This window comes from Maylandia zebra, linkage group LG18 (genome assembly GCF_041146795.1).
Source record: "Maylandia zebra isolate NMK-2024a linkage group LG18, Mzebra_GT3a, whole genome shotgun sequence".
NCBI classification, from domain to species: Eukaryota; Metazoa; Chordata; class Actinopteri; order Cichliformes; family Cichlidae; genus Maylandia; species Maylandia zebra.
In genome coordinates, this window is record NC_135184.1 from 4,877,212 (window position 1) to 4,904,965 (window position 27,754).

At 42.0% G+C, this 27,754-nt stretch overlaps 1 protein-coding gene across 3 annotated transcripts; it reads left to right on the top strand.

The window, feature by feature from the left end:
• Positions 1-26,729, top strand: LOC101474970 (uncharacterized). 3 transcript variants are annotated; one of them, XM_076877122.1, is made up of 4 exons: positions 1-140; positions 21,210-21,425; positions 22,891-23,121; positions 24,662-26,729. In XM_076877122.1, exons 2-4 carry the CDS (start codon positions 21,305-21,307, stop codon positions 25,501-25,503), a joined length of 1,194 nt encoding a protein of 397 aa, XP_076733237.1. In that variant the 5' UTR covers positions 1-140; positions 21,210-21,304; the 3' UTR covers positions 25,504-26,729. The 3 variants fall into 3 exon arrangements, with proteins under 3 accessions (XP_076733237.1, XP_076733238.1, XP_076733236.1); XM_076877121.1 differs by lacking the exon at positions 1-140 and adding an exon at positions 2,562-2,756; XM_076877123.1 differs by lacking the exons at positions 21,210-21,425; positions 22,891-23,121; positions 24,662-26,729 and adding an exon at positions 976-2,158.
• The last annotated feature ends 1,025 nt before the right edge of the window (positions 26,730-27,754 follow it).

A 27,754-nucleotide genomic window follows, 5' to 3' on the forward strand; every position in this document is an offset into this window, starting at 1 on the left:
TCTCCCCCCTGCTCTGTTCCTGTGCTACTGCGAGTGTACCGCTCCTCCCCCCTGCTCCGCAAACATAAGGCAGTGTTTGCGTTCCTTCCCCCTCAACTCAGTGCAAACACAAGGCTCACATGCAGCGTGAAGCAAGAAAGGTGAGAGAGAGAGGGTGAGAGAAAGGGGAAAAAAAAGAAACAAGACTCCCAATCAAGGGCGTAGATTTGGTTTTGGCATTGGTGGGGATGGATGATTCAACCACCAAACCCTGCCCTGTTTCTTTTTTTTCCTTTTTGTCTTTGCTTCTTGATAAAAAAAAAAAAAAGAAAGAAAGAGAGAAATATACTTGCCTACATATGCTATTCTACATGCTTTTAAACCATTTAAAATTACAATTCATAGTTTTATATGTGAATTGTATAATGTTAATTACTATTAAACAAATGTATTTTAGACTTTAGGTTAGCTCAGCCATATTCCATATAAATCGGGTATCATACAAAAGAAAAAAAAGCTTCAAATACAGTCATGACAATAAAAGAATATGACTTTAAGGACTTAACAACATTACTTCAGTTATATTACACCAACATCTCTTATATACATTAGCACTAAGGGAACACTGAATGACCTGGTGGGTTTTGTCCATAAAACTACTCATCTAAGATTACCACAAAGTAAAAGATCTCAGAAAAATTATGCAACATTTAAGCACAAAAATTACTAATGAGGCACTCATATGGATATTGGTGGGGACATGTCCCTTGTGTCCATGCGAAATCTACGCCCTTGCTCCCGATTGTTCTAGGAATCCATCCTACCCGTTGTTTTTGCCCATGCGCACAACACGAAATTAAGTGGCGAACCCTCCTACCTTTGTGAATATTAGCTAGAAAAATACTCTGATGGGTAAAATTAAGTGCCAAACCATGCTACCTTTGTGAATGTGACCTACAAACATACTTTGACCCACATCCACCCATCCACATTAAGGGGACGGCTGTGGAGCGTGTGAGCAGCTTCAAGTTCCTGGGAGTCCACATCTCCGAGGATCTCACCTGGACGACCAACTGCTCCAAGCTGGTCAAGAAGGCTCACCAGCGCCTCTTCTTCTTGAGGACTCTGAGGAAGAACCACCTGTCCTCAGACATCCTGGTGAACTTCTATCGCTGCACCATCGAGAGCATCCTGACCAACTGTATAACAGTCTGGTACGGGAACTGCTCTGCCTCGGACCGGAAGGCGTTGCAGAGGGTCGTGAAAACTGCCCAGCGCATCGCCGGAGCACCACTTCCTGCCATAAAAGACATCTACAGGACGCGGTGTCTGAAAAGGGCTGGGAAAATCATCAAAGACCCCAGTCACCCATCACATGGACTCTTCACCCTCCTGCCCTCTGGGAGGCGCTACAGGAGCCTCCGGACTAAGACCACCAGGTACCGGAACAGCTTCTTCCCCACAGCTGTCAGACTCCTGAACTCTGCCTCCTGACATCTGACCCACGTTAAACTCATGGACTGAACATACACACACCCACAATGGACAACTGTACCCTCAAACACATAATAATAACATGGACTGAACCACCACTCACAACCACTAGCACTTTATATAGCCTCTGTAGAAACTACAAAAAAGAAAGATGGAAAATATAATAAAAAAAACAAGAAGATGCTGTATGAATTTATATGAAAAGTGATGCTTCAGTGAATAGAGGGACGATGCTATTACTATGAAATGACAGCTGTGTGCCAAGTTGGATTCTGCTAGCCTTGACATTTTCCACATTTACAGTTAAAATGCAAACACCCTCACTTATCTTAACTGCACTACTGTATAGCTCTGTGTAAATAATCATTCTGTACATTCAATAATCTTTAATCCTACAACTGTTTACAACTTGCATAGTTCCCATTTCTGTATAGCTGTATATCTCAGATTCTGTAAAGTTATTTATTTCATATTCTGTATAGTTTTTCATATTTATATCCTGTTCATAGCCTGTACATAGCTTGTACTCACTACAGCCTGTACATACTTATAGTTATAGAATATTTACAACATACTTCATACCGTGTACATTATAACATATCATAATAGACCCATTTCTGTAATATACTCACATATCTATATTATTGCTAATATATATTGTAATATATCTATATCACTAAAGCACTTCTGGATGAATGCAAACTGCATTTCGTTGCCCTGTACCTGTGCATGTGCAATGACAATAAAGTTGAATTCTATTCTATTCTATTCTTTAATGTGTAAAATGAAGTGGCAAACCGTCCTGGCTTTACAAATATGAGCTACAAGCATACTGTCATACCTACTTGAATTTGTGGTGGAATTACTCTGACAGCAGAAATGTGTATAAACTACTTAAGGTAATTTATTTATTTATTTATTTATTTATTTATTTATTTATTTATTTATTTATTTATTTATTTATTTTTAATTTTTTGAGCGTCGTTCCAGACCATACTCCATACCAGTTGGTGGCGGTAATGCACCTTTCAATTGTTTGCCAACTGCCAATACAACTGTAAGAAAGAAAGAAAGAAAGAAGTTTCAAGACTTTAGTTGGATGGTATCGGTTGTTGTAGCAATGTCTACAGTTCAGCATCTGAGAGAGGTTATCCAGGAGAGATTAACTACTGCTGCAGAAGAAATCTTCTCAGAGTTTGCAAAAACGATCGTCCGGTATGAGGAAGAGATCAGTCAGCTAAGACTGCTGAATATCAGACCCGGGATAAAGTCACACAATACAGGTATGTAAACTTGTTGCGGTTGCGGGATCATTGTGTGATTCACGTGGGCATCAGCACCAACTTAGCGACTTTGTCGCTATATTTGGCGAGTTTTCAGACCCCTTTAGCTAGTGATGGGCAGATGAAGCTTCATGAAGCACTGAAGCTTTTCATCCAATTGATTCACCCCAGCGCTAAGCTTCTTGAAACTTCATTTGCTCTGGTAGGACATATACTGAATGTAAAAATATGAGTTGGAATGAATTTGAAGAGTGTGGCCTTAAATGTCAACAACAAAAGGAGTGTGTAAAACATGTATATTGTAGTGATGCAGTATGAAGGAAACGGCTTCCAGGGTCTAATCCGTGGATCGGCTTCCTCCGAGGCGTGGGCGTCTATCAGCAGAGATTGTACCTTCACCTATCAGCAGAGATTGTCCCTTAATCTGTAACACAGTCAAATATATTCTCAAGTAACATTCAAGCATGCCATTCAGCGTGTTAGTACGAGCTCGGGAGCAGCTTGGGAGAACAAGAAAACAGAGACTGCTTCAGATTGTCTTCCCAAATCGACTCAACTTTATTCACAAGTACAACAGTTTATATAGAGGGTAAAATTCATGAGACAGCAGATTATCAGTTTAAACCAGTACAGACCAAGATAAGGCAGCGTCTTCCTGCCCTTGGGTGAAGAAGCATCCTTTGTGTAGTTTATCAGTTCAGCTACAATTGTGATTATCTCAGCGACATATTTTCAAGGCACAAAACAAAGAGTTCTTTCATTAGTGAAATCTGAAACAAACCATCTGGCCTTCAACAGGCGTCTCCTACAGAGGCGGAGCCAGACATTTGAAACACCCGGGGCTTAGCCCTAAAGGGTAGTATGCATGTGTTTTTGTTTTGGGGGGGGTTAGAAATGACTGAAAGATTAATAGGCTCTGTTTTGAGTTTTGTTCAAAAAAGAATGACTTCATATAGGGAAAAATATATATCACACATGCAGGACACCTTAAACTAGTTTTTTAATTAAGCAGCGAGGCAGAACAAAGTCGGGGCTGTATCAAGACACAGGGACTAAACCCCAATTCAACCAGACCCAGAACTGGTCCGGAATTAAAACAGGACTACAACAGTTCAAACTCATCACTACTTAGGATTTAAGCAAGACAGAACCAGAATCAGAACTAGATGATAGCACTAAAAATCATCATAGACCTGCACTACACTTATTTTTTTAATTCTACCAAAGTACAATATTTAGATTGAGAAAAGTTTATATAATTATTTAGCCTTGTTGTGCAAACAAGCCTAATAAATGTTCAAGCTTAATAAATGTAGAATTTGAAAAATAGCAAACCTAAAAAGAAACACTAGGTACGAGATACATGAGGACCTATGATACGGTGATACTTTTGGTAAACAACCATTTGACTAACACATGTGTGTCTCACCTGCTCTTGTTCCATCTCTGTTCTGTCCTCATTCTCCATCTCCCTCTCTGTTCCTCTCTCTCCCTCTTTGTGCTGACAATCATCAAATATACAGTTGAAACCAGATATTTATGTACTCTTCAGATCAAAACACAAACACTTTTTTAATTGTAACATCAAATCAGACTAAATGTTTATTTTTTTAGATTGATAAATATAAAAAACATATTTGTTAACTTTAAGAGTAAAGAGAGAAACTGTCTGTATTTCTTAATTTTAAATGGCACCAAATTGTATTCAAACTGAGCCACACTTATGGAGCTCCACAGTTCTGTTCCTGGTGTTTTGGTTGACATCTCTTGATGTTCCCATGTCACAGAAACAGGCTCTGTGTTTTGCCTTGTATGCATCCACAGCTGTGCCACCAATTTACTCACATGGACTCTACTAACCTATCAGAAGCTTCTTCAGCTCAGAATGGAATCGTCTGCAGTTTTCTTATTAATTAACAATAAACTTAGTGTACATGTACTCCTAAATTTGATGAAAGTGATAAAAAAATAGACAGCTCTGTCTCTCTTTATTCTGACATTTAACTAATTCAAAAGATATTTCAATATTTTTCTAAAACAAAAGTTTACTCTAAATTGATGTTGTACAGTAAAAATGTTTTCTCCCTAAAGTGTATGTAAATATCTGGTTACAAATGTGAATATCCTGCTGTGTACTCAAATCCCTCTTGTTTTGCATAGAAATATACTGAACAACATACGAAGCATAATATATAAAATAACATTTACCTGAGTTTTTTCTTTGAAAGAAGCCTCTAATGTCCATTCTTATATTTCAGTACATAACTGAAACCGATTTAGTCGGGGAGGGTAAGAACTGAAAATATGAAATAAACACACGTAAGCTAAGACTCTCTAAAAAAAATAGCATTTGTTCGGCTTTTCATTTCGCCATTTGTTGATTCACTTGAAGAGCAAGTAACGTAATATGGGTCAAGTGATCAGTTTGATATCAATCTTTCGTGATGCACCGTCATATTTACATTATTTGTACGGTACGAATGATTTGCTTTGGTACCTGCTCAAACTTAAGCTCTCCTTAGTATGGCTGGCTCAGTTTCTCCAACAGCGCACACAGGTAGCAGCTGCCCCGCCCCCTCGCTCAGTCGCTTAGTGCCTGAGCTCGGATCATACCAATATCAGGGGGGATTTCACGCACAGTCGTAAATTCCCACAGTGTGCACTATGTGCTTCGAATATTGTGTGTACTTTTTGTTTTATACAGTTGTCAGCCAGGCATCTAACTATGAAAAAATTACACTCCAAAATACCCCGGACTTCTGACAAAACAACCCAGGCTTAAGCCCAGTAAGCCACCCCCACGCTCCGCCCCTGGTCTCCTAAAAGATTAAGAAACTAATGTAGCTGAGGGAGTGATCTCTGTGGTATTTCAACCTTGTACCAGCCTGTGATTCTCACACATCAATTCTTGGGTCAAAGAGAAAAATAACTAAAACAAAGGGGCCTTAGTGAATGACAGAGTTTTCCTGCATAATGTCACTATATACCTAACAGTTCCACTCTTTTATTATTTTTTAAAATAATAACTCAAATAGAAAGGAAAAATCACAAATGTAATAACATAATATAAAAAGCAAATCATAAAATGTAATAGTTCACAACCTAATGTTCAATATACACATCAGGAACATCATTGGTAACATCTGGCACATCCTCAGGATCAATTTGTGCTAATTGCAAATACATTGAAGTAGCTGTACTAGTAGCTATATGGGTTATCATTGAGCGTACACAGGGTATCACACAACAGGCAATAATCATCAAAAACAAAATAATACATGCTACAACTGTTAGAAAGGCTACAATTAGTTCGTTCCATTTTCCAAACGTGTCCTGCATCCACTTGTCTAGCCACTGACCGTGACCTGTATTGGCTCTTAGTTCTATCTGCAATGCTTCAAGTTTATTCATAGCTTGTGTGAATGAACCGTCAGGGGCGGTATTTTTGGGAATGAAAGTACAGCATACATCTTCAAACATAGCACAAACACCTCCTTTCTCAGCTAACAGCATATCTAAGGCCATTCTATTTTGCATGGTCATTAAGGAGGTAGCAGACATCTGTTCTCCTAGGGCTTTAAGGGCCGTATTGGTCAGATTGGTATGTCTTTGCTGATGGTAATAAACATAATTGATCCAGGCTACATTTTTGTTTACCTGTATCCACGGTAGTATTGAGGCAAACCCTGCTGATATTTCTCCTTGTGCCTTTAATTCATTTGGTATCCCGCGTGGAACTCTTATAGCATCTATGTAAACGTTATGTGATTAAGCGGAGCGTTTCGTACGTCTGCTGGATACAGGCAGATCCGAGGTTTGTTGTATCAGTAGTTCTTGAGCTAAAGTTACTAGACCACAGGTACCGGTCCAATTAACAGGTAGAGCTAATCTAAGAGTATTATTGCACATCCAATAAGCATGTGGGATTGGTCTGGTCAGGCGCGAAGCTGTAAAGCCTTTTAATATGCCTCCCCAGTACGAGTCGTTTAGTGTGTTGGGCGAATGCAGGATTGTTGAGTTATCTGAATGCGTACTTATATATGCATATATATAAAAAGACATATGTCTATATTGTGTCCTGTCAACACTCGCTGCTAGCCATGTTTCGTTACAGCGTGCTCCTGGAGAGTCAGAAAAGAACGTATAGTTTTGTGTGTCATAATTTATGTTTTCAAGTTTTGGTCGGTGTATGCATGTCCTCAAGATATTTGGGTGATGGCGCACCTGTGTTGGGGGCGAAAGAGGTTCAGTGCGGTCTTCGGGGCGCTTCATTGGGTTGCAGGGGTGGGTAGAGTCGTCAATCATGCTAACATCCTTACTAGAGACTTGTCCTGTGTATATGAATAAACAATCTAAAGGACTTAGTTCTACTCGCACCGCTTCAATCAGGGTTACTGTTAAGGGCCCCTTTTTATCATTTTTGAATAGCATCTTTGTTAAGGGAAAACCTGAAATTGGGTATCCCACTACAACCTGTTCTGGATTACCCTTTGAACAGACATAACAGTTACTGTTTCCTAAGTCACGAGCGGCTATTCTGGCATTTTCATACCAGGCGTTAGCTCCTGCTCTAGGGGGTGCATAAGATGGTTTATTGGTGGTGTCTGTGTTGCTTTCTACTGATTTTAGAGAACGTGACGAGTGTACTAGGTGGGTGTCTTGCCAAGTGGAGCATGAGGTATTGTCAGCAAAATGTGGCTTGCAGAAATGTGAACAGGGTTGCAGTTTACAATACGAAATAGTAAATAAAAATCCTAAGGTTAATGCAGTAGATATGATTAATAACCTAAATATATAAAAAACACAGTTCTTCAGTCATCTCCTGGCCTGGTCCCAGGTTCGAGAGACCCCGTATAAGCGTCGTGTGATGACAATGGGCATTTCATTTTCTCCATTATCAGGATGAAACGAGTCTATCTTTATCAGGTTAGACATTGTGTGGTACTCTAGGCTTTCTGTTCCTGCTGGATGTTCGAGTACCTTGTTGTTGTTGTTCAGGTGGGGGATCAAAGGGCTTTCTGAGTCTTGGCTCTTTCAGGCGTTGTGTGTTAATCAGTGATTGTGTGTGTGTAGGTGTATTGAATCCGGGCGCTGGCTCGCCTGAGTCGTCATCTGTAGGTGTATTGAATCCGGGCGCTGGCTCGTCTGAGTCGTCATCTACTTGATCCGACGCCTTAGGTGGTTTGGTGGGGCTGGTCTTAACCCTGCTGGCATGAATCCACTGAGGTTGTCCGTCTGTTAGGATGCTGGTTCTCGTCACTGCAAGTACAGTCTGGGGGCTGGAACACGCGGCCTCCCCGAGTGCCCTTGGTTTTAGCGACTTCACCAACACCGCGTCTCCTGGTTTCCACGGATGGGTTGGATCTGTGGAAGGGAGAGGCTGAGAGAGACAAACTTTCTGATAGTTATTATTCAGTGTTTCTACCAGGTTATGAACATAGTCAGACAATGCAGTGTCTATGTCCCCTTCCAATAGCGGTGCCCCTCTGGAGGCTGACCATGGTGTTGGAAACGGTCTTCCCATGATTATTTCAAATGGAGATAATTTGGTTGCTGCGGATGGAGTCATTCTAATCTCGCAGAGGATTTGAGGAAGTAGTTTGACCCAGGTCATTCCTGTTTCTATCATTGCTTTAGTCAGGCAATTTTTTTACCAGTGTGTGAATGTGTGTGTGAATGGGTGGATGACTGGATATGTAAAGCGCTTTGGGGTCCTTAGGGACTAGTAAAGCGCTATATAAATACAGGCCATTTACCATTTATGGTCCTATTCATTCTTTCTACAACTCCTGAACTCTGAGGATGGTATGACACATGATATTTCCAGTCTATTGCTAGAGTTTTAGCACACTTTTGAATTACTTCTGATGTGAATGAAGGTCCTCTATCACTGTTAATTTGGTGAGGTATTCCAAATCTGGGTATTATTTCATTGCACAACTTTTGACAGACTACTTCTGCAGTTTCTTTTGATGTTGGATAAGCTTCTACCCATTTACTAAATTGATCCACTATTACCAGTAAGTACTTGATGCTTCCTTGTGCTGGCATGTGTGTAAAATCAATTTGTAATGTATGAAATGGGAAATCTGGTTGTGGTAAATGCTGATGTTTTGCTTTTGAGCTACCTACATTAGTTCGTGCACATTAGGGCTGCCACAAACGATTATTTTGATAGTCGACTAGTCACCGATTATTTTTGCGATTAGTCGACTAATCAGATCATCATCCATTGGACGTACAGCGTACAGCTTATTGCACCAGCAGCATCTGGTCTTATATAACTATCATTAGCTTACAGCTTGAAGTGTTTGTGCTAACTAAAAATAAAGACAAGATGGTAGTTTATTAATTTTTAATGAAATTTGCAGATTGTTTCGGTGAAGTTTAATAAACTCCTTGCTTTCTAAAATATAACAGGACACCGGAGTATATTATCCAGCGTCTCAAACTTCTGATGATCAGCTGTCTGCTTGAAGTTTATTTAGCTGTGCAAAAACTATAACTTTAATCTTAGCCAAACCGATTTACTCAGGAACAAATAAAATACTAAAGAAAGCCAAACAATAACATTTTAAGTTATCTAAGTGACTTATATATATGTTTAACCTGAGTAGCGAAAGACAGTGGTGGGTTTGAAAACGATTTGCCGGGAGTCCGGTGTTCTCACGGCTCTAGTTAGCCTTGCCCCCGCCTAGCTAACGAGCTAGTGGGTAACAGACGTCTCCGAAAACGTCGGAGAGCTTTTGAAAATATGTGGTGTCTTGATAAACTGAGCAGATATTTGAGGTTTACACAGCTACATTCTTGCCTGAAAATATGTTAAACGTTTATTTTGTGACCCAGAAAGAATAATAAGAGTAAAGTTAAAACTAACTAGCTGCCACCATTGTTGACAACTGCGCTGGGCTGTGCTATGAATTCTGGGACACAGCTTCTTCTTCTTCGGGGTTTAACGGCAGCTGGCATCCTTGTACATGCAGTGCTGCCATCTTCTGTTTCAGTCCGTTATTACACCCTTAAATCCTACTACTCATTCCTGCGTCCTTTGTGATCTTACAAAGCTTCAAACGATGCGTCGACTATTAAATTAGTCGTCGACGATTTTAATAGTTGACATAATCGTGACTAGTCGACTAATCGTGGCAGCCCTAGTGCACATGTTAGACAGGTTGCTAATATGCTTTTTACTGCGTGTGATGTTTTCTCAATTACAAATCTTGATTTTATTGCTCCTATTACCCCTCTTTGTCCGACATGACTCACACCGTGAAAATGTCGGACAAGGATTGGCAGTAGTGAAGATGGGAGGGCAATCAAACCCCCAAGGTTTTTGTATAAGCCGTCTCTGTTATCTAAGGTACAATCATTACTTTCCCAGTAAGTGTAATCTGAGGCAGAGGCTTGCTCTTGTATGAATTTTAGGTCAACATTTGTTTCTAAATAGTCTAGGAGTGTGACAAGTGGCAGCTGTAAAGGCAGAGATAATACTTCCTTTCTGGGTGGTTGCTGTGAGTCAGCAGCTTCTTTCGCGATCACGTCTGCAAGAGCATTTCCCACTGCTTCGTCTGTGTCAGCCGTGCTGTGCCCCTTCGTTTTAACAACTGCAATTGCCGATGGCAGCTGTATAGCCTGCAAAAGTCTTTGAACAAGATCAGAATTAGCGATCGATTTTCCATCAGCAGATGTGAAGCCTCTCTGTCTCCACAATGTGCCAAAGTCGTGCACCACACCGAATGCATAACGGCTATCAGTGTAAATTGTCACCCGCTTATCCACATGGAGCTCACAGGCGCGTATTAAAGCCATGAGCTCTGCTTTTTGTGCTGAGTGAAATGGTAATGAGTGAGCCTCTAGTATGATGTCAGGCAATGTCACCACCGAATAGCCACAAAGAAATGAGTTGTCATTTGGTTTTGAACAGGACCCGTCCACATAAACAATGACTGAGTCTGGGATTGGTGTCTGCTCTAAGTCTGGGCGTGGTTCTGTGGATTCCTGTATACGTGTCATACAATCATGAACGTCAGGCTCGTCTGAACCATCCTGTCGGTCAGAGGAACACAGCATACGAATAAGTAAGTGTGCTGGAGAATTGGGTGTGCTGTTTGCTTTTATAGTGAGATTTGCTGTTGAAGTCAGTGTAGCTTCATAACTTGAGTGACGTTGTGCGGTCATATGTTGTGTAGTTATGTTTGCTAGAATGGTCGTGACCTGGTGATTGGTGTGTAGAATAGTGTCATGTGAGAGTGTGAGCTTCTCGCAGTCCCTTATCATGATAGAGCAAGCTGCTACTGCTCTCAGGCAGGCCGGTATCCCCTGAACTACCGCAGGCAGCACCTTTGAGTAGAAGGCTACTGGACGGTAGCCACAGCCATGCTCTTGGGCCAGTACGCCTGCACAGGTTGTGCCGTTCTCTGTGACGTACAGGTGGAACGGTAAGTGGTAGTCAGGCAGACCCAAACAAGGGGCGGAGGTCAGCGCTCCCTTTAATGCATTGAAAGAGGCAGTCATTTCTGTTGACCACAGTATTCGAGGAGGCTTGTCTTTTTTGCAGCATTCACGCAGAATGTGGTCATGAAAAGAACAGTCTGGTATCCACTGTCTGCAATAGTTCACCATGCCTAGGAAAGACAGCATTTCCTTCTGTGTAGTGGGCTTAGGGACGGAGGTCACAGCTTTGACCCTGTCTGTAGTCATGGAACGTTGTCCGTGAGACAGTGTAAATCCCAAATATTGAACAGAAGTCTGACAGTACTGCATTTTCTTTGCTGATGCTTTGTGGCCAGTCTGTTGGAGGTGCTGGAGTAGCATGTGTGTGGCAGTTTGACATAGTTTTTCACTTTCAGCACAGAGGAGGAGATCATCCACGTACTGTATCAGGGTACAGCCCTCTGGAGGAATGAAGCCGTCCAGGGTAGCACGTACCACCATTGAGAAAGCCGCAGGGCTGTCTACCATGCCTTGGGGTAAGCGAGTCCATGTGTACTGCTTATCTCTATGTGTAAAAGCAAATATCGGCTGTGTGTCCTCATGCACAGGCACTGAGAAAAAGGCGGAGCACAAATCCACCACAGTAAAATGTGTAGCTGTTGCTGGAATAGATGTCAATATGCTGGGAACGTCTGGGACGAGAGGTGGCAGAGGCATAATGACTGCATTAATTTGCCTTAAGTCTTGTGTGAAACGCCATATGCCAGGTTTGTTAGGCTTTGGCACAGGATTGACAGGAGTGTTATATGGAGATACTGTGGGCTTTATTACTCCAACTGTCAATAAATCTCCTATGATGATGTCTAGGGCTGCGGCTTTTTCAGCGGAAATGGGATATTGCTTGACATATACCGGCTTGTTGTGTTTCAGCTGAGCATGATAAGGTGTACAGTTAATAAATCCTACATCATTCTCACCTCTTGACCATAATGTCATGTTCTGATATTCAGCTGGCAATGTGACAGCAGAGATAGTACAGTGTATGGGGTAGGTTAGATCTATGTGTCGACATGGTGCAGTAATGTCATAGCCCACGTCTGAGTTATGTGACAAAACCACTGTTTGGCCTTCACTGGTGTGAGCAGTTATCATGTTGTTGAACAGTGTGAGAGAAACAAATATGTGGCTTCCAGGCATGGGGTTACCTGGTAGTGGTGTCTGTACACGTATTTGGCACAGTGTGTGACGTGGGGTACCAGTCAGATGGATATTGAGTTCATTCTCTGCTGAGGCGTCCAGCTGACACAGAGGCTGTTCCTTCTCCATGGTGTCGGTGCATAGGGCAGAGAAAACATAGCTGTTATCAGTATCTGCAAACATTTCACCCTTTGTGTTAAATGAAATACACAAGTTCATTTTTGCCATTAAATCTCTGCCTAATAGATTCACAGGCGAGTTTGGAATAATTATGAATGGATGATATGTAATTTCATCTGGTTTTGGGCCCCAGCGTGTTTTTAGAGAATGAGTTTTGGGGCATTGCACTAGAGTTCCGTTTATTCCCATGGTGTTGATGATGCACACAGAGGAAACAGGCCCACTATAGAATTTTCCAGACAGTGAACTTTTAGTGGCACCACTGTCAACTAAAAAGGAATAAATCTTTTCACCTGTTTCTATATCTAACATGGGCAAGCTTTCTGTGTTACGGGACAATTGCAAATGCAGCATCGTGTGTAGTGCTTCACACTGTCCCTCATCCTCACCTGGGCCTCCCTATTGTCGGTCCAGCCTTTCGTTATCATATGGGTGGGGATTAAAATGTGGATTATAAGGTTGCTGCCTAGGTGCAAAGGGGCCATTATTTTGATGTGATTCCTGTCTGCGTTGCCAGTTACCTTGTCTGGAAGAGCTCTGCTGACGCCTAGTGGCAGGAGCTGGTCCTGTGTTTTGTGGTTGAGACCCACGTGCTGCTGATTTGCATTCCCTCCTCCAGTGCCCTATTTTTCCACAGTAAAAACATACGTCTCCACTCCTATCTCTCCTTCTGAGATCTCCCTGCTGCGCTCGTTGAGGGGGCGGGGCCCCTGCATACATCATTTTCTCACTTTCCTCTGAGCCTTCAACATCAAAATTCAACATCATTTTAACACTTTTAGCCTTCGTGCTGTTGGGAAAAAGATCTGCACCAGCTTTCGTTTTGACAAGTGTGATAAAGTTCTTTATCTTCATGTCATAGAGATTATCAGTGGCAGTCAGCTTCAATAGTTGTGAACATTCTGGATGAATATTGTTTAAAAATGTTGTTATGAAAATCTGATCATTTCCACCTTCAGGCATGCATGCCTCATTAGTCCAGCAGTGCGTGAAACGTTTCATAAACACTAGAATAGATTCATCTGGCTTTTGCTTGCACATGGTTACTGCATTTAAATCAATTTTATCTCTAGACATTGTGAGCAGAAATTTCTTTAGATTTTGAAAAAAGGCTGTGATCTTGTCATCGTTTATCCACAAAAACGAGGTGGTGTTGGCTGCTTGGTCATTTTTAGGGTCTAGTTCCTCTACTTCTTCAATAAGCTGAGATTCAGTCACACCTGGGATTCGTTGACATAATATATATCTATAATCAGGCCCACCCAAGTGGTGGTATCTGGTACTTCTCTGTAATGCAGAAACATAGGCTGTAGGATTTTTTATCGGACCCGTCTAAGGTCTTTGAATTATTCTGACCCATGGTCAGTGATTTCCAGAGGGGTTTAGACGCTTGAAGGATTTAAGTTAGTTTTTTTTTTTTTGCTGTGGCACACCTGAGGCTACTTGATTTTTTTGCTAGCAATTTTATCTTTTTGGTGAGCAACTTCTCACTTTTTAACGAGCAACTTCTCGCTTTATGACCACAGGCAACTTCCTGCGTCCTTTCTGCTTTAATTTACAAAACAACAGGCAACTTCCTGTGTTTCTATGTGGGCCACTAAAGAAGGCTCCTCAGTGTATCCCACTTGTTACTACAGTGGGGCAAAAAAGTATTTAGTCAGCCACCGATTGTGCAAGTTCCCCCACCTAAAATGATGACAGAGGTCAGTAATTTGCACCAGAGGTACACTTCAACTGTGAGAGACAGAATGTGAAAAAAAAATCCATGAATCCACATGGTAGGATTTGTAAAGAATTTATTCGTAAATCAGGGTGGAAAATAAGTATTTGGTCAATAACAAAAATACAACTCAATACTTTGTAACATAACCTTTGTTGGCAATAACAGAGGTCAAACGTTTACTATAGGTCTTTACCAGGTTTGCACACACAGTAGCTGGTATTTTGGCCCATTCCTCCATGCAGATCTTCTCGAGAGCAGTGATGTTTTGGGGCTGTCGCCGAGCAACACGGACTTTCAACTCCCGCCACAGATTTTCTATGGGGTTGAGGTCTGGAGACTGGCTAGGCCACTCCAGGACTTTCAAATGCTTCTTACGGAGCCACTCCTTTGTTGCCCGGGCGGTGTGTTTTGGATCATTGTCATGTTGGAAGACCCAGCCTCGTTTCATCTTCAAAGTTCTCACTGATGGAAGGAGGTTTTGGCTCAAAATCTCACGATACATGGCCCCATTCATTCTGTCCTTAACACGGATCAGTCGTCCTGTCCCCTTGGCAGAAAAACAGCCCCATAGCATGATGTTTCCACCCCCATGCTTCACAGTAGGTATGGTGTTCTTGGGATGCAACTCAGTATTCTTCTTCCTCCAAACACGACGAGTTGAGTTTATACCAAAAAGTTCTACTTTGGTTTCACCTGACCACATGACATTCTCCCAATCCTCTGCTGTATCATCCATGTGCTCTCTGGCAAACTTCAGACGGGCCTGGACATGCACTGGCTTCAGCAGTGGAACACGTCTGGCACTGCAGGATTTGATTCCCTGCCGTTGTAGTGTGTTACTGATGGTGACCTTTGTTACTTTGGTCCCAGCTCTCTGCAGGTCATTCACCAGGTCCCCCCGTGTGGTTCTGGGATCTTTGCTCACCGTTCTCATGATCATTTTGACCCCACGGGATGAGATCTTGCGTGGAGCCCCAGATCGAGGGAGATTATCAGTGGTCTTGTATGTCTTCCATTTTCTGATGATTGCTCCCACAGTTGAACACCGCCTTTGCCTCCGCGAACACATCGGACTACAAACACGCACATTACCAACTCCGGAAGACGATCAAAGCAGCCAAACGTGAGTACAGGGACAGGGTGGAACAACAGTTTGACAACCCTCGGAGTATGTGGCAGGGACTAAACACGATCACAGACTTTAGAGGGAAAACCAGCACACCGCAGACCACGGCCTCTCTGTGTGAGGATCTAAACGTATTCTACGCACCGCGGATGACGTCAGTGCGCACACTGTGTCTGAGGAGGATGTGCGGAAGTGCTTCAGGAAGGTGAACGCACGCAAAGCTACTGGTCCGGACGGGATTCCCGGCCGCGTCCTCAGGTCATGCGCGGCTCAGCTGGCTGGAGTGTTCACGCACATCTTCAACCTTTCCCTCTCTCTGTCTGTAGTCCCAGCCTGCTTCAAAATGGCCACCATCGTCCCTGTACCCAAATCCTCCACCATCTCCTCATTGAACGACTGGCGACCTGTAGCCCTGACCCCCATCGTAAGCAAATGCTTCGAGAAGCTGGTCAGGGACTTCATCTGCTCTGCACTACCCGACTCACTGGACCCTCTACAGTTTGCATACCGCCACAACAGGTCCACTGATGATGCCATAGCCCTGACACTACACACTGCCCTGTCACACCTGGAGAAGAGAGACACGTATGTGAGGATGCTGTTTGTAGATTACAGCTCAGCATTCAATACCATCGTTCCCTCGAAGCTGGGCAGGAAACTGCAGGATCTAGGACTGAGCAGCTCCCTCTGCAGCTGGATCCTTAGCTTCCTGTCTGACAGACGCCAGGTGGTCAGACTGGGCAGCATCACCTCATCCCCCATCACACTGAACACTGGTGCTCCACAGGGGTGTGTACTGAGCCCTCTCCTATACTCACTCTACACCTACGACTGCACAGCCACTAACAGCTCCAACATCATTGTGAAGTTTGCGGACGACACTACAGTGGTGGGTCTTATCACCAACGGTGATGAGACGGCTTACAGGGAGGAGGTCAGCGCCCTGACCCACTGGTGTCAAGACAACCATCTCACCCTCAACGTCGCAAAGACAAAGGAGTTGATAGTGGACTTCCGGAGGTGCAGAGAAGTACACACCCCCATCACCATCAACGGGGCTGCTGTGGAGAGAGTGAGCAGCTTCCGGTTCCTTGGCGTACACCTGGCTGAGGATCTTACGTGGTCAGTACACACAAACAAAACAGTGAAGAAGGCGCAGCAGCGCCTCTTCTTTCTCAGGAGACTGAAAAGATTCGGCATGAGCCCCCGCATCCTCAGGACCTTCTATCACTGTGCCATTGAGAGCATCCTCACTGGATGCATCACCACCTGGTATGGCAACAGCACCGCCTACAACTGCAAAGCTCTCCAGCGAGTAGTGCGGTGCTCTGAACGGATAATTGGAGGTGAGCTTCCCTCCCTCCAAGACATCTACAGGAAGCGGTGCCTGAGGAAAGCGGGGAGGATCATCAAGGACTCCAGTCACCCCAGCCATAAACTGTTCAGACTGCTTCCATCAGGAAGGAGGTTCTGCAGCATCCGGTCCCGAACCAGCAGACTGAGAGACAGCTTTTTCCATCAGGCCATCAGACTGCTGAACACGTCATAGACACCTCAGCTTCACTACTGGAACTTCAACATTATGCACTCCATACTGTATATAAATGCCACTTGTTTTGCACATGTCTCAACTCTGTATATTTTATATATTTTATTATTATTATTATTATTTTATTTTATTTTTTTACTATTTAATTTGTAAAAATGTGTATACATACACACACACACACACACACACACACACACACACACACACACACACACACACGTAGGAAAATATTTAGTATACACATCCAGAAATGCATACACTATTATATATTGTACATATATTTATTAGTTTCAGGTTGGCCATTCTTGTATTTTGCTCGTTTGTGTTGTTGTGTTTGCACATCTCTGTTGCTTGTGGGGCTCGCACACAAGAATTTCACTCGCATGTGCTGTGCCAGTGTGCCTGCACATGTGATGTGACAATAAAAAGTGATTTGATTTGATTTGTGATTTGATTTGATTTGTGATTTGATTTGATTTGATTTTTTCACACCAAGCTGCTTGCCTATTGTAGATTCACTCTTCCCAGTCTGGTGCAGGTCTTCAATACTTTTCCTGGTGTCCTTCGAAAGCTCTTTGGTCTTGGCCATGGCGGAGTTTGGAGTCTGACTGTTTGAGGCTGTGGACAGGTGTCTTTTATACAGATGATGAGTTCAAACAGGTGCCATTCATACAGGTAACGAGTGGGGGACAGTAAAGCTTCTTACAGAAGACGTTACCGGTCTGTGAGAGCCAGAGATTTTCCTTGTTTGAGGTGACCAAATACTTATTTTCCACCCTAATTTACGAATAAATTCTTTACAAATCCTACCATGTGAATTCATGGATTTTTTTTTTTCACATTCTGTCTCTCACAGTTGAAGTGTACCTCTGGTGCAGATTACTGACCTCTGTCATCATTTTAAGTGGGGGAACTTGCACAATCGGTGGCTGACTAAATACTTTTTTGCCCCACTGTATGTGGGCCACTGAGAAAGGCCTCGTCAGCGTATCCCGTTTCTATGTGGATCACTGAGAAAGGCATAACAAAGTCTTATAAAATAAAAAGACACGTGCCTACCTTCGTCAGGATCCCACTTCTGACACCAAAATTGAAGGAAATGGCTTCCAGGGCCTAATCCGTGGATCGGCTTCCTCCGAGGCGTGGGCGTCTATCAGCAGAGATTGTAGCTTCACCTATCAGCAGAGATTGTCCCTTAATCTGTAACACAGTCAAATATATTCTCAAGTAACATTCAAGCATGCCATTCAGCGTGTTAGTACGAGCAGCTCGGGAGCAGCTTGGGAGAACAAGAAAACAGAGACTGCTTCAGATTGTCTTCCCAAATCGACTCAACTTTATTCACAAGTACAACAGTTTATATAGAGGGTAAAATTCATGAGACAGCAGATTATCAGTTTAAACCAGTACAGACCAAGATAAGGGAGCGTCTTCCTGCCCTTGGGTGAAGAAGCATCCTTTGTGTAGTTTATCAGTTCAGCTACAATTGTGATTATCTCAGCGACATATTTTCAAGGCACAAAACAAAGAGTTCTTTCATTAGTGAAATCTGAAACAAACCATCTGGCCTTCAACAGGCGTCTAAAAGATTAAGAAACTAATGTAGCTGAGGGAGTGATCTCTGTGGTATTTCAACCTTGTACCAGCCTGTGATTCTCACACATCAATTCTTGGGTCAAAGAGAAAAATAACTAAAACAAAGGGGCCTTATTGAATGACAGAGTTTTCCTGCATAATGTCACTATAAAACAATATCCAGTAAATGCTCCCATGGTACTAAAATACCTAACACAGTATACTGTGTATATTTATACTGGCAGTATGGAAATGATCATTTGGAAATGCTTAAAATGGAAATGATCATTTACTGTGAGGTGAGGTGTGGTTGGGGTGTTTTGTAACAGTGGTTGTGCTTTTGTAACGTTGAGGTATGGACAGCTACACACTGAGGCTTTGAGCCTCAGTCCTGCCTGTTCACATTTTATTCTGTAAAAACTAAATTTTCACTGCTTTTATGGCCTTTTTTTAGTGGGGAGAACATAGCTAGGATTTAATGATTTAACAAATCTTTTAAATCCTTTGTCCTCCACAATGCTAACTGGCTCAATCACCATGCTAACCAGGTCTTCATCTATTTGAGATTGTTCTCCTGAGGAAAGACAATAAAGACAAAGCACAAATATAAATATCACACACGTAACTTATTACAATTGTATAATATTGTTATATCATTTAGTAACATTACTGCATGCTATATTATCATGGCATTTGATGGCTCACCTGGTCTTGCTCCAGAATCGGTGTTCCCCCTATTCACATGCAAAGCTCTGTAGTGCCTAAGCATGGATGAGGTGTTGTTGTTATATCCCAGCTCCCTGGCACATAGCAAACACTTCACCTTGTACAAAAGTAAAGACAGCTTAACATAAATTGTATTGCACCATCAGTATTATGAAAATACATCTTCTGTAGAAATTTACATAGCTTGTTGGGAGGAATAAAATCACAATGTTCCCACACAGGGGAGGACATCCTCCTCTTCTTAGCTGGCTCCATTCTCTCCTGACTTTCTCTCCTCACTCTCATAAACCTCCAAACTGTCTCCAAACTCTCACTAACCGCAACTCTCCATCAAACACCTACATTTTGAATGAAGTCTGAGGGGTTTATATCGCTGTCATATCTCGCGGCAAAGTTCGAACCACTTCATGAACCAGTCACGTGGTACAGCCGGGCAGCGAGGCTTCGGACGTCATCATTTTCAGCTCCTCCCATAAATGAAGCAAGCCTCGATACGCGCATCGCGGAAACGCCCCCTCCATTACTCTACACAGGCTTTGAAGCCTCGATACAGAACGTCACATCACTACCTTTAGCGACTCTGTTTTTCTAAAAAGCGACTAGCGACAAATCTGGCGACTTTTTCTTATTTATGACGATTTTTGACATGAAAGCGCGTATCGCTCTTCGCAACAAAGCAGCGGGTGCTTTCTTTCTTTCTTTGTTATGGGAAGAAATACTGAAATCATCATGATTGAGTAGTGATTTATGTAACTTTGTGTATATAATTTGGCATTTCCTACTGATGTAGGCTAAAAATAAATACATGATACAATTTCATGTATTTTAAAGGTTTATTTGCAAGACACAAAAACAGACAAAATAGAAAGTTCCAAATGTATTGTGCACGAAACAAATTCAAACGTGGCGATGGAGCCAGGTGCAGATGTCTGTCACAAGTTAATCTGGCTGTAGGCTATGGCACTTAGCCACAGGTGGAGCTAGTTGACTCGACTCCATTTGAGTGCACACAAAGTAAACTGCACGCTTTAGTTGTGATTCTGAAATCGGAGTAATAGAACGTACGAGGGGAGCGATAACAACTACAGGATTCTCCCGATCGTTTACTCTTGCTGTCCCGTGAGCAGCATCGGCGTGGTGTTAATTGTTTGCTGTTTTCGCGATCGCCTCCTGCATGAGAATATCCAGGTAAACTCGCGACATTTTTAAACATTTTGTTGTTAAAGAGCAACAAGGCTGACACAGTGTGTTTGAGGTAACCTCACAAATATCACAGATTAAATATTTGCTGTTTATTTGCTGTTTTGTCGGTAGCGGCTCCTGAAAGGCAAGTCTACCACACATCTGTTCGACCAAAGCCAGTTGATCTGCGACGCCAGTTAATCTGGAAAACTGGAAGCAGGATTCATCACGTCATGACTTAAAGACCGGATAGCGATTTTCCTTACTGAGGAGTTGGCCACATGGTGGGCATGTGGACAATTCCTGCCAATGCTTTGGAAGCATTTGGAATGTGTGGATAAATGCATTGATCTACAATAGTAATACACCACAGTAAAGTGTATGAAGCTTCATCTGTGTAAATAGACTTACCGGCAACTTTCTTTGGTAGACGTGTTCAAATATTCTATTTTACTCTATTTTAAGCTAAAATATCTTGTATTAAGTGAAAAAATCTGCCAATGGAACAAGTGAAAAATCTCTAGTTTTTCTCTAGTTTCAAGATTCACTGTCTTGAAACAAGTTCCTTTAGCTTACTGAAATGTTGCCCTGTAGCTGATTGTGTCTTATTTTAAGTGTAATGAGATAATTTTGACTAGAAATAAGACAAATATACTTGGTAAGATTTTGAGTTTTTGCAGTGTAGATGACCCTTTTAATCTTTCTTGATCTTTCTTATCATCACATTAGTCACCATTTTCTTGTGTCCCTTTGTTGATGAAGGTCTGGATGATCAGCAGGTCTGTGATCAGGAGAGGAGCTCCAGTCTCCACCAGCAGGACCCAGAGCCTCCACAGACTAGAGAGGAACAGAAGGAAATGTGCAGCAGTGAGGAAGGAGAGCAGCTTGAACTGAAGCAGGAGGCTGAAGGCATTAATGTGTGGACTGGTGAAGAGGTGGATTTGTTGTGGAAATCTGGAGTAAAGCTGACCACAGTAGGTATGTAAAACTGTAATATACAGATTACATATTAAAACGTTGGGTGATGACATGACAAAGACACGTGGCGTGTATTACCGTCTAGCATACTACCTCACTGAAGACATGTTTTCTCTTAGCACTGTAAAATATAAACCGGGTTCAACATCTTCTGTTTGTTTAATAAAAAACAAAAATTTTGAATTATGTTTGTCCAGTGAAGGAAGTCTCAGGCTTAAGCCACAGCCTGGTAATGGCTTTTCTTGCTGCAGTGAGAAGAATCTTAGTTAAATATAAATCCTCTCTTTTAACCTTATCATCAATATTTCCTAAAAATACTGTAGTACAGTCCTCAGGAACCTTGTGACCTAAAACCTTATCACCCACTGTTTTCCAGAATGAGTGATTTTTAGAGCAAGACCAGAAGATAAATCTTTGGTTCTTCATCAAATTGAGGTATAATTTAGATTTCTGTTGTTTTTTGTTGGTAGGCGTTGCACATCATTTCAATTAAAAGAGTTAATCATCTCAGCCTCAGCTATCTCTTTATTTTAGTAGTCTCGAAGTTGTAGATATCGAAACAAATCCTGGTTTTTCAATTCAAACATGTCTTTAAGCTCTTGAAAAGCTCCTACCTTTGTCCCTTTTGGTAATTAAACAGAAAGCAGTCAGGCCCCTGTTGGTCCACTCTTTGAAAGCCTTGTCATATTGTCCTGGTTTAAAACTATTTTCCAAGCTTATCCATCGCAACTTTTTGTGGCTATTTTTCAGGGTCAGTGCCATCAGGTATTAGCCTCTCTCTTCTGATCACATTTTCACCAAAGCTTATTACAGAGTTGCCCTCTTCTCCTTCTGGGACTCCGTAAATTCGCAGGTTATTTCTTGTCGATCTAGACTGAAGGTCTTCTAGCTTTTTGCCACTCGTGTTTCGGCTTCCTCAAGTTTCTCACTGTATTCTTGGACTGCTAGCTTATTAGCCGTTAGCTGTTGGTTTGTGTCTTTTTGAATTTATTCAGGTCTTCTTTCAACTCACGCCTGAAATCTTCTTTGAATGCGTTGAAGTCAGCTTTCATCTCCGTCCGGAGGTCAAAGATTTGTTGGCTGATATTTTTAATGCCCTCTTGCAAAGATTTGAGTTTGGCCCCCTCGCCATTTTCTTTATCTGAGTTAGCCTTATCCGCATGCGTGTTCTCTCTCTCTTCTGGAAAATACTGTTCAGTTGGTCCATGTATCTTGTTCTTTTTCTTTGTCTTTGTCCCCACCCCTGCATTGTTTTAAACATAGAAGTAGTAAAAAGAACTTGAATTTAAGGGGAAATTTGCTCGACCCCGAGGAGCTCAGAAATTACGCAGCCATTTTGCCTTGCTGCCAACCGCACGAGAGATAATATTTAAAAAATTTGTGCACCTTAAACATCGCTCACATATCTGAGAGACATGCTCACAGTGTAACTTTTTTCATGTTTGTTGTCATTTGTTCCATCAAGACCTCCCACAGCAACATAATTGTAAGGAAAATGAGGATCTAGATGACCCGCAGGTCTGTAGCCAGGAGAGGAACCCCAGTCTCAACCAAGAAGACCCGGAACAGGAGGAAATGTACACCAATCAGGAAGGAGAGCAGCTTGCACGTAACCAGGAAACCAAAGGCATCGTCGTCTGGACTGGGCAGGAACTAGGCATCATGTGGAACCCTGAAGTAAAGTTAAACAGAATAGGTATGCAAAATTGTAGTCAAACTGTCAAATTGTAGGTAGATTTCTTAATACAAAACTGAATATAACTCATGTTGAGTCCTAATCTGACCTCAGCGATATGTTATAGAGGTGCATGAAGAATCGAAGGACCAACTCCAATAAGGAAACTGACGCATGTTTTAAGAGCCAAAATTTCTGGCCTCTCAGCTAAGTCTTGTCCATCAAGGTGGTTCTTCTTTTTTTGTGCCCTGCATTTATGAAGCGGTTGCTTGGTCTCTCCAATGTCCAAGAAACTCCTATGCGTCCGACAAGTGTGTCCTCCTTTTACCCAGATTTGAAGGATGGGTCGGGTGTATACTTCGTGGCCCAACATATCCTAGAATTCGTAGCGTGGCCCACCCAAATCCAGTTTCCATCAATGGTGGCAGCTACTTAGTTTTAATATTACTCTGTCTGGGCGACAAAATAAACTTTTAAGAGCCTGGCCAGTAGCCATTCAGGCATGAGGGCTTGTTGTTCTTGGTCACAGGGATGATTGTGGATCGTTTGAAGCCACCCATGGCTCCAATACCATCCACATAAGTTTTTGAACACCTGAGAAAATCAGTGTTAATCTTTGGTACAGAAGCCTTTGTTTGCAATTACAGAGGTCAAAGGCTTCCTGTTGTTCTTGACCAGGTTTGTACAGGTCTCCACAAAGATCTCCTCTAGATCTGTCAGCTTGTGGGGCTGTCACTGAGCAACACAGTTTCAGCTCCCTCCAAAGGTTCTTCCAGAGGACTTAGGTCAGGAGACTGGCTAGGCCACCCCAGAACCTAATCTTAAGATTAGAGGGTGTCTATGTATTATGTGGAGCAGTGCAATACAAACAATTTTTTTTTTTTAGAAATAATGATTTCCTTAATTGAATGTGAATTTCAGACCCCTCCATGATTTCTAAGTGGGAGTACTTGCAAAGAAACCTCTGGCAGACTCAGGGAGGAGCCACTTGCACAAGCGCAGAGTGTTCAAATACTTATGTTCCTCACTGTATATTGTCTTTATTTTCTCATCGTAGATGATCTGTTTATATTAATTAATGTGCGATATCTGTCATTCAACGCCAGAGTTTGAAGAGTTCAACTGTTTTAGATATTTACTGAGCTGACGCATGCACATTAAAACAAAGACTCAACAGTCACCCTATATCACACAAATTCCAACAGAGTAATATTTATGAGAAGAAGGAAGGAAGAAGACAATTGTTTCAATTTAAAATTTCCGCCCAATCGATTCTCTTTTTGCTTGGGCAGTTTAAAGAATTACATGTTTTCTCTGCAGCATGGAATGGGAAAAATGATTTAAACAGATTTTATATTCTGCTTTCTGGAATATACAATTCCAAACTTAAATTGATCATAAGAGGAGTGTCCTCTGCAAAACAGCTTGTCCCTCCAACATGCCTGTAATTGGTATATCTGTGCAACATGCTTACCATGTGGAGACCTGCTAATGGTTACCTTGTAATTTCTCAAATGTATGTCTTTTTTTGCTGCTTTTTTTTTTTAATCTGTTGCTTCAGATTTACCACAACATGACTGTAAGGATGAGGGAGGGCTCACAGATCAGCAGGTCTGTAACCAGAAGAACAACTCCACTCTGGACCAGGAGGATCCTTCGCAGATTAAAGGGGAACAGGAGAAACTCAGTACCACTCAAGAGGGAAAACCGCTTGTACAAAAGCAGGAGACCGGAACATTTTCTGCCTGTAAAGAAAGTGACCACAGTGAACCAGGACCAAGCAGTGACCAGCTCCTTTCTCACAACTCTACTGACACAGATCAGGACGAAAAAAAGGATGATAATTCACACAGTATAAAGTCAGCGCAAATTGTATCAGGACTGACAGTTCAAAATTCCAAGACAGCACATTTATGTAGCACCTATGGGAAAAAATTTAATTCTAAACCAAACTTGAATCAACATATACAAATTCACAAAGGTGGGAAACCACATTCTTGCGGCACCTGTAGGAAAAGATTTCGTTTTATGTCAGACTTGGCTAGGCACATCAAAACTCACACAGGTGAGAAACAATATTCTTGTAGCACTTGTGGGAAAAGATTTAATTTAAAATCAAGTTTGAAATCCCACATAACAATTCACACAGGTGAGAACCCATATACCTGTAGCACATATGGGGAAAGATTTCGTCTAAACACACAGTTGAAGGGACATATGCAAATTCACACAGGTGAGATGCCATATTCCTGTAGCACTTGTGGGAAAGGATTTCATTTTAAATCAAGGTTGAAATCCCACATAGCAATTCACACAGGTGAGAAGCCATATTCCTGTAGCACATGTGGGGAAAGATTTCGTCTAAACCTACAGTTGAAGAGACATGCGACTTCACACAGGTGAGAAGTCTGAGTCACAGAGAGGGCCCAAACTGTCCAAAGTTGTAGAATCCCCTAATTAGTGAAATTTATAGCTTACATTTGTTAGTGCAACTTGTTTTAAAGGCATGAAAATCTGTAGTATTAATAGGGCTGGACATTGTCACTGATTTCTAGAATCGATTCGATTCCGATTTGATTTGAGTCGATTTGAATCTGGGAAATTTTGCCTCAGTTAGAAATATTATTATTCTGATCACGTATCAGTACATATCCATATCTTTATATCTATAAAAAGAAAGCTGACACTTGCGAGACTTTATCAAAGGTGTAAGCGTCACAGCAGATGCCTTTGTGTCAAAGTAATTGAGGATAAAAGACAGAAAAACATGAAGGCAATCAGGGGTGATTTTAGCCCATTTTTGGGGGTGCTTCAGTGTTTCAATATTTATCTTTTATTAGATGTTCGTGTGGTTTGGTTATTTGCCTTTTGGTTGAAAGTAAACTGAGAGGACTTTTTGTTAGTGATCTTAATAGTATTTTTTTTCATATGAATGTAATTTTTCATCTAATCGAATAAAATCTATTTGTATATGATTGTCAGTCCGAAGAGGGAGAGAGGAAAGAGGAGAATGTGAGGAGAAAGTACAAGGTCAGGAAGAACCAGGTAACAGGATTTTAATGAATCGATATGTTATCCAAACTAGAATCGATTTTAATCAATAAATCGATAATCAAAACCCACCCCTAAGTATTAATTCCTTCTTACTGTGAGGCTGGCATAACAGTCATTATTCCTGACCCTGTGAGCTGACCTCGGGCATAAACCTGTCAAAAAAAGCTATAAAAATGATGGCTAAAGATGGAAGAAAGCCCAGAAAGTTATGCAAGACAAATGTTGAATATTATAGAGGAAGCAAAGTTGTGTAAATTGGATACACTGGTCAAAGTGAGACATTAATAAAAACATTCTATAATAATTGTTTTTAAGAAAACAATTTGTACACAAAGAAATAAATCTAGTTTAAAATTGGAATTAAATAAGTTTAAAGAAAAAATATGGATAATTATATAATAAAGGATGAGCAGCTGGTGACTCCTCTCCCATAAAGGGGTTTAGAAGTGCACTGGGAGTCTTCATTTTTATCGTTGTTGGCTTTTGGCCTGCATGTGCTCACGGAAAACACTGTAGAGGGCTTTGTGTTTTTTTTCTAAATTTTTGTTTATCTCGTCTGTTCAATAAAACTGTTGGCACCAAACTTCACTCATCTCCTGTGATTTTTGCACCCGTGTGTATACCTGTGAGCATGACTGCACTTGTATTTAAAAGGTTCCTTCATGTAACGATCTGCTAGAGGGCGTGCGGAGCCATAGTCCCGTTCCCCATGAAGCAGGCATGAAGCAGGTATGGAGGAGATCCAGGCTCCAGACATGCAGAGACCCCCAGTGCGCAAGAGTTTACGGAAGACCAACAGAGGGGCAACCATGCCACCCTTCCGGAAAGAGCTGAGAAGAGCTCCAGACGAGGGGTCACCCCAGGTCCCTGTGAGTCTTCAGTGTTTCTCCGCTCCGGCCTGGTCTGTTCAGGTGGAGCCCGGAGTCCACACCTGCCTCGTTCATCTGTTCATCATTGCCGGCAATCATCAGGCTGTGGTCTGTGACCGGCTCCCGGTGCAGACGGCTCCCTGTTATAGTGTTTCTTCACTTGGCTCATGCGAGCCCAGCCCAATTTTTACTCTTTAAGTGTGCGCGTGTGTGTATGTGTGTGTGTGTGTGTGTGTGTGGGGGGGGGAGATATGTGTGTATTCACATCATTTATGTTAATGAGAGTGTGGGGAGTGAGTTGGAGGGTGGGGTGGGCTGCTTTTAACTATGTAAAGCACTTTGTGCTACATTTTTTTTTTTTTTTGTATGAAAAGTGCTTTATAAATAAAGATTGATTGATTGATTTAACATCAGCGTCTCCTCCAGTTCTCTGCCAGTCTGTCAGCTATCCTATGGTTGTCACCAGGCCATGAAGTCTCTGTTGTATGTTTTGATTGAGACTAACTTTGATCTCTTCTCCCTCCAAGCAGTCATGACAGGAGCCCATGTCACACTGAGTTACTCACCTCTTCCACTTGCTGCTGAGCTCACTCTGTGGAATACTCACCTGTCTGGCATCACGCTTGTCTGAATTTCCAGTAGATTACTTCTGAAGCTCTGAGGACTCAAAAATGCAGAAAAAATATAGGAAACTAAAAGAACTGAATGTTGACCAATCCATGTGTTCTTCT